Source organism: Eucalyptus grandis, chromosome 11, assembly GCF_016545825.1.
Source record: "Eucalyptus grandis isolate ANBG69807.140 chromosome 11, ASM1654582v1, whole genome shotgun sequence".
NCBI classification, from domain to species: Eukaryota; Viridiplantae; Streptophyta; class Magnoliopsida; order Myrtales; family Myrtaceae; genus Eucalyptus; species Eucalyptus grandis.
The window spans coordinates 45,659,243-45,667,434 of NC_052622.1; the positions used below are offsets into that span (position 1 = coordinate 45,659,243).

At 42.0% G+C, this 8,192-nt stretch overlaps 1 protein-coding gene across 1 annotated transcript; it reads left to right on the forward strand.

Moving 5' to 3' along the window:
• The first annotated feature begins 976 nt into the window (after positions 1 to 976).
• On the forward strand, positions 977 to 7,992 carry LOC104419611 (phospholipase D delta). The gene is given in 12 exon segments (XM_010031323.3): positions 977 to 1,393; positions 1,396 to 1,416; positions 1,419 to 2,029; positions 2,281 to 2,397; positions 3,023 to 3,217; positions 4,158 to 4,481; positions 4,568 to 4,639; positions 4,899 to 5,046; positions 5,411 to 5,559; positions 5,966 to 6,112; positions 6,679 to 6,879; positions 7,194 to 7,992. Coding segments are annotated over 12 exon segments (2,574 nt in total). The 5' UTR covers positions 977 to 1,095; the 3' UTR covers positions 7,485 to 7,992.
• The last annotated feature ends 200 nt before the right edge of the window (positions 7,993 to 8,192 follow it).

The window sequence follows — 8,192 nt, forward strand, 5'->3', positions numbered from 1 at the left end:
CGTTTGCGTGTTTGGTGTCATTCCGTGCGAGTTGTTTTTTGCGTGTTTGGTGAGATTACGCAGCATTGTTCTCGTTATCGGGAGTGCATAGTAAAAACCCAATACTTTCTTCTAGGAAGAGACTATGTGGCATTATTCTTATTGTTGGAAGTGCGCAATAGAAGCGTAATACCTTCTTCTAGGGAAATCGTCAAGAGGGTGGTTGAGTTTGAGTCCATCAACGTATCCATTTGGACTCATATCCGATATATGATTTTTCTAACATAATCTGTGCACGACACTCATGATAATTTCTTGAGTTTCCACTATGCACCCCTCGTTGTCTACACTTTGGGAAACAATGATATCATCAAGTGTCATAACTTATGTACGGTGTTTACTTGAGTGTCGTAATTCTTAAAAAAAAGTTTATTTGAGTGTCAAATTTTTTTATAAAAACATCCATCTAAAGTGTCCAAAATTTGACGCGGCCTAGTAGTTAAAGTGAACGTTTTTAAAAAAAAGGAATGCCGTTTAAGTGATTAATCAAAAGTTATATAATACTTAAATAATTGAAAAAAAAATATGATAGTCAAGAATGGTCGTATCAATATTGTGACATCTGTGACGTCATCTTTTCTCGAGAGAAGAAGACGATGAGCAGATTGCGAGAGGAGGGAGAGAGGGAAGCGCGCGAGAGGGAACCAAACAGGAGAAATTTGAAGCGTTTATGAGGAAGTCAGGTGGGGCCCAATCGGCGCACACATGACTAATCGATGGAATGGATAGGATACGAGGTGCCAGTGCTGGCGCTGGCACCAGGCCACCGTCGCACGCGCACTCTGTCTTGTCTCTGGTAATGTCGGCGACATGCACGGCATCGCCAATTTCGCCGTCGCCCTCATCTCGTATGCTCCTCCTGAGACGGTGAAACCTGCAAAGTCGCCTTGGCTTTTCTCTCTGCGCATGATTCCTTGCTCTCTCTTCTTCCTCAAGAAAGGCACTTCTCCGACCGACTCTCCCGGCCATATCATCCACCCCCGGCCATCTCATCCACCATGCCTTTCTCTGTCAACCCATCTGCCCTTCCATCTCTGTCATCTTCCGATCTCTCCCATGGCGGATTTGCCTCCGGGTCATGGCGTCTACCTCCACGGCGACCTCGACCTCCACATCATCTCCGCCTGCAACCTCCCCAACATGGACATGGTCTCCGGCCGCCTCCGCCGGTGCCTCTCCGCCTGCGCCCGGCCTTCCCGCTCCAGCGACCCCGCCCCCGCCTCCCCACTCCGGGACCGCTGCGACCACGACGCCCGCTGCCACGGGAAGGTCATCACCTCCGACCCCTACGTCACCGTCCGCGTCCCCCACGCCACCATCGCCCGTACTCGCATCCTCCACAACATGCAGAACCCTGGTGGGACCAGCGGTTCCGCATCCCCTGGCTCACCGCGCCGTCGACTTGGAGTTCCGCGTGAAGGACAGCAACCTCTTCTGCGCGCAGCTGATCGGCACTGTTAATATCTCGGCGCGGGAAATCAAATCTGGCGAGGACATCTCGGGTTCCTTCCCGCTGAGGGGACCCTCAGCGAAGCCGAATTCCCGCCTCCAGCTCAAGCTGAAGTTCACGCCCGTGGAGGATAACCCGGTGTACAAGAACGGCATTGCCGGAGATCCTAATCATCTGGGAGTGAGGCACACTTATTTCCCCTTGAGAAAAGGGTGTGGCGTCAGGCTGTATCAGGACGCTCATGTGATCGATAAATCGTTGCCTGAGATTGAGATGAATTGTGAATGTGATAGGCGTGAGAAGTGTTGGGAGGATATTGGTCACGCCATATCTGAGGCTCACCATTTGATATATATTGTTGGTTGGTCGGTTTCTTATAATATTAAGCTCATTAGAGAGCGTACCCAGACCCGGCGAATGCCGCAAGGCGGGGACTTGACGCTCGGTGAATTGCTCAAGTATAAGTCCCAAGAGGGGGTGCACGTTTTGTTGTTGATTTGGGATGATAAGACTTCGCGTGACAAGCATTTTGTTAACAAGGTGAGAAGTTGTTTGTTTAAGTTGGATTGCCCTTGATCACATGCTTCCATCTGCTTATTTTAGTATATTGAGGTGGCATGTGGCATCGGTGATTACTATGTTGTTGGTCCTGTTGTCCAGAGTACGATAATGGTTAGTGTATTTGCTACGAGGAGCAGTTGTCTAGTGAGGAATTAGGGGATAGCGTCTCTCTTTGCTCTCGAAATTGTCCCTACAAATGAATAAGGGTGCACGGGCGGCATTTCTTGCAGGAAGGGGTGATGCAGACACGTGATGAAGAAACTCGAGATTTTTTCAAGAATTCATCAGTGAACTGCGTGCTGGTGCCGCGTAATGCCAGCGGTAAACTTGGCTATATTAAACAGCAGGTATGCTTTTCCTAGAATTCTTGCAGTTTCACCACATGGAACTTTTATCAAAATCTAGAGATTAGCACTAGCATTGGACAGCCATAACCTCTTTCACATTTATGAGCTACATGGCATTGCGATGTTTCGCTCCTCCCTCATGTCTAGGCAATTAGCTGCCTTGCATATTTGTAGTTGGAGATGCATTTTATTGTAGAAATGTCCTATGAAGTTGCTGAGGTGATTTGGTATTGGAGATGAATGTTCTTTATAAAGTGACTGATCAACTCTTTGGACTCTCTCATTTAGCCCACTCATAGAGCTAATGTTCCTTTTCATACTTTTAAAGTTGAACACTTGTTTATGAAGTTTCCTTGCATTTTCGAGCTATCATAAAGGTACTCTACTTTCTCAGGAAGATTCTGTGCTATACATAATCCTCATTCGTTAATTTGGAATGATTATCTTAAGGGATAAGGTTTGCCTTGTAATGTGCATTCGTTTTACTTAAGCATGGCTGCATAAATCTTGTGAGAATGGACGGACTTTATACTCTTTCTTGCTTGAATTCCTTATGTGGTGTTGTGGTAATTCTGATAACCTAAATAACTCTTACAAGCTTGGACTGTATTATTTGTTTCTCCAGGTTGTTGGATCCATGTTCACACACCATCAAAAATGCGTCCTGGTGGACACCCAGGCGTTGGGTAATCACCGAAAAATAACTGCATTTATTGGAGGAATTGATCTCTGTGACGGTCGATATGATACACCAGAGCATCGGCTATTTCACGATCTTGACACTGTTTTTAAGGATGACATTCACAATCCTACATTTCCTGTGAGTTGTTTTGTCTATGCTTTTTGCCTAGCAGTTTTCTTTTCTATTAAATACTCTTCTGTGTACTGTCTTCTAATGTAGGTCAAATTCTAGACTCTGGATTGATAGAAGTCTTTTGAGTCCATTCTTTTTCCCAACTTTCCCACATGAAGTGTGGCATAATACTTGTACTTAAGAACTGATGCACACAGTCTGCCTGTTTCTGATTAGATTTACTTTTTCACATCGATGAATTACGATCATAAGTGTTGTGGTAGCATTAAAATTTTAGGAGTTAAATGATAATCAGAGTCTGCTAATTTGAGGGGGTTTCCTTCCTTGTTTTTCAGAATTTATTGCCGTGGTTGCACGTAAGAAGTGGATTGATTGGTACTAAGATCAAAAGAAGATTCATGCCTCTGCTTTATGACTTGCTGGAATTTTTTTTTGGATAAAGCATATAGTGAACTTAACCTTTGACAGCCTCGCCGAAGGCACAAAAGCATATTTAAACTTCTAAATTATGAAAGTGGCCGCAGGCCGCAAGTTCTAGTCTATTTATCAAATTTGTCATGATACAAGCGAGTTCTTTGTATCATTTCAATCTTAATTTGTTGCATGGACAAGTATAAAATGAGCGAGATATATTTGACTAAATTAAGTTTTTGTACATGTTGACTCAAGCCATTAAACTTTCTTTAAGCTGAAAAGGTTGTGCTCATATAGAGGTTCTCTCCAGAATGCCCATCTATATGCTGTGGGTACACCTAAAATTACTGAATTTGATTGATAGAACCTGAAAAAGGGGTGAATGGAATGATATCTTGCTACTTTCTTTCAGTTTTGAGTCTTGTGACCAGTAAGATCTTGGACTTTGGTACCATGCACTGGTAGTTGCTGCACAAGTTGGTAGTATCTCTTGATTTTCTTCCAGTGAGTGTCTTTACTTTGTATCTGTCAGGCTGGAATGAAAGCTCCAAGACAACCGTGGCACGACTTGCACTGCCGGATTGAAGGGCCTGCTGCATATGATGTACTGATGAACTTTGAGCAACGTTGGAGGAAAGCAACAAGATGGTTTTCCAAAGGGAAAAAAAATCAGCATGATGATTCCTTATTTAAAATAGGCCGTATCTCTTGGATATTGAGTCCTACATCGACTGAGTCACATGATAGCACATCTCTTTCAAAGGATGACCACCATGATCGTATTACAGTAGTGCCTGAGGACAACCCAGATCTCTATGTCTCTAACGAAAATGATCACAATAACTGGCATGTTCAGGTTGGAAATGCAAGTTCCCTGTCATCATCACGTGTTCAAGTTATCTTTCTTTTATTTAGCCCTTTGCTTTGTGTTTGCTTGTGCAGATTTTCCGGTCGATTGATTCTGGATCAGTCAAAGGATTTCCAACAAAAAAGAAAGATGTTGCTGAAAAGCAGGTCTATAGGAGATCTATGTTTCTTGCTTCATTTCTTATCCCTACTTTTCTTATCTTTTTGCTTTTGTTTAGTTGAACGAATTTCGAAAAAAGGTGAAGAAAATCATATTAATGGACTTGTGCTGGAGTAGGATTCTCTCTCTAGTTAAAACTTAAACTAGTTTCTACCTTTCTAATTGACATTGTTGTGCTGGAATTTTTTTTTTTTTTAATTTATTTCGTATCTGCATCCTCTTACTTATTGGTAGTTTTTGGTGCAGAATCTTATAGTTACAAAAGATGCAGTAGTAGACAGAAGCATTCAGACAGCTTACGTTCAGGCAATCAGATCTGCTCAACATTTTGTATATATTGAAAATCAGCATTTTCTGGGATCATCCTATGCGTGGCCGTCGAATAATGATGCAGGTGAATATCATGACTTTTATGTTGCAAGTACACGTTTCCTATCTATACTTGAGACATTCCATTGGTGGACTAAGTGTGGCTCATTTAATCACAATCATGTGCTTATACGCATATTTGACTTGCAGAAGTGAATTGACCTACCAGAAAAAAATATTGAGTACTGCTCATTTCACTCCAAAGTATTGGTTAAATCTTTTGTTTGTGTTTCAATTGACCATTTTCATCACTTTTTCGAATGTTAAAGAGCTAAGTCATTAGCTAGTACTGTTTGCCACATTAATGAAGTCTTAGTAAGCAGTAAACTTCTTATAGTTAGTTTTTGTCCACAAACCACTCTCAGCTATTTGTGGCATGGCCTGAGCAGGAGCTGATAACCTCATTCCGATGGAGTTGGCCCTGAAGATTGCTAGCAAAATTAAAGCAAATGAGAGATTTGCTGTATACATTGTCATACCGATGTGGCCTGAAGGGGATCCCAAGTCAGCTACAGTCCAAGAGATTCTCTTTTGGCAGGTAGGTGCAGACATGAATGTGTTTTTGCAGATGTGCGTAAACTTTGGTGCTTTTGTTTGATGGGGAAGATGATGAGAGGCAATATATAGAGTATGATGGACAAGGACACTCTTTACATGGCAATGGACAGAAATTACTACATACTATAGAGTAGCAAATACTACGTAATCAATTCCATTTAGGTGTCCAGCCAATTAGAGAATATGCTTTCTCACTATTTCGGATGTCTATGTTTAATGCTGTGCAAAGTATTCTCTAATACCATCTCCCACTCCTCACACACCACATTAGCCATAAAATACTAAATCGAATAGTTATACAAAATATTATGTGTTTCTAATTCTTTGGTGGCTGAAATCTCACATAATCTGATTCTTTTACACTATTTTCCTTACTTTTTTCCCAGAACCAGACCATGCAAATGATGTACGAAGTTGTTGCACGTCAACTGAAGCAAATGGCGCTCGGTGATTCTCATCCTCAGGACTACCTTAATTTTTACTGTCTTGGTAAAAGGGAAGATAATTCTGGTCAACCTTCTCTAGATGATGCGGTAATGCATTTTACAGTATGTTTTTGACTAGTTTTCATGTCCTTGAAAATGCCAATGGTCTATTCATCAATAATTACATTTGCAAGCTCGGGACCCCATTCAGCGGTGCATGAATGCCTAGACAACGTGGTTCATAGAGTTGTAATCGAGCCAAGTCAAGTCGATACGGTGCAAAGCTCGAGCTCAACTCGACCTGCATCCTTGGGGCTTGAAACTCAGCTCGAGCTTGATCGCATATAAAATATTTTGTATGAGGGTTACATATGTAGTTTGAATGACTTTTGTGCCCTTTTTTTGTAATTAAAAAATATTTTTGAAAAGAATAAAAGAATAATAGAAGCTCGATTAGGTTCAGGAGCTTGTCAAACTGAGTATTGGCAAGCTCAAACTCGACTAGACAAGATACTTGAGTAGTTCGAGCTCAAGCTCGACTAGAAATAAGGTGAGCCTATCTCGAGTATTCATCACGTGGAGACTGAGTCAAGATTGACACATAGTCAATCTGCTTTCCTCATCATATAATTTGATGAAGCTTGGATATGATATTTTCTGATGTGTTATGGCAGGTTTCAGAATCGTACAAGTCCCAGCGATTTATGATATATGTTCATGCTAAAGGGATGGTTGTGGATGATGAGTACGTCTTATTGGGATCAGCAAATATCAACCAAAGATCATTGACTGGTACCAGAGATACTGAGATTGCCATGGGTGCATATCAGCCCCATCACACCTGTGCAAAAAAGGAGGGGCATCAGCGTGGTCAGGTTGTTATCTTTTGGCTTCTTTGCCTAAGCCTAATTTCTTATTTTAGGATGTTTGTGCCGGCCTGTTTAAGTAAATATTCGCTGAATCTTTGTAGTACAAATCAGTTCACACTTGTTCAATTGGTTGTAACAATGCGAAGAACACCATTTCCAGTCAGAAAAGAATTCGAAATGGTTTCAACTCTGGTATTTGTTTTGACAGGGGGAATGCAGTCGAATCTAAAATAGGTTGCTGTGACTTGTGAATGGAGCAACTGAGATACATATTTTTGGGTATGATTGTTGTGTGTTTGCCTTGTGGCCCATCTATGCAGGTATATGGATACAGAATGTCCCTGTGGGCAGAGCATCTTAGGGTTGTGGAAAAATGCTTTAATGAGCCTGGCAGTCTAGCATGTGTGAAGAGGGTGAATGAGATAGCTGGAAATAACTGGAACAGCTACAAGAATCAAGGCGAGTTGCAGGGCCACCTTCTCCGGTACCCCATACAGGTGGACAAAGATGGGAATGTCGGGCCATTGCCAGGATCCGAGGAGTTTCCTGATGTCTGCGGCAAAGTTGTCGGTGCTCATACCACTGCAATCCCTGATGTTCTAACAACTTAGGTTCAGTCCAACTCCATGTCTGTGCAGCCCCAGGAGCCGCAAAGATGTTTCCTAGGTTGTCGCTTCATTCCTGATGTGTATATGAGTTGTATGTTTCTGTCTGATTGCTTTTGGGAGGTGCCGTAGTTCAGATTATTCTTTTGCTGTTCCGTTTTCTTCTGTGGCTATCTGGATGTTTCCCAGATCCCTGCATAACAAGGATCCTTGGTGGTGATCATGGCCATGGTGTAAATATTGTATTCAAGCAGTTCAGTATCTCCTTCAGCTGTGGTTGAAGGCATCCGCAGTTACAATCTGGGAGTGTCTGTGCTCTCGTGTTTTAGAGGATGAAGATGTAATTTGGAAATTGTTGTACAGAAAGCAATAATGTAGTCGAACACAGCACAGCTTGGCTTTTTATGAAGTGATTGATGCCTTCAGTTTGAAATGAGCATTCAGACAGCTTACATCCAGGCAATTTGATCTGCTCAACATTTTTTATATATTGAAATCAGTATTTTCTGGGATTATTGGACGCATGGCCATCATATTATGATGCAGGTGAATATCATGATCTCTTTTATGTTGCAAGTATGCATTTCCTTTCTATACTCGAGATATTCCATTGGTGGACTAAGCATGCCTCATTTAATCACAATCATGTGCTTATACGCATATTTGACATACAGAGTGAATCGACCTACTGAAAAGAAAAAAAAATGAGTATGG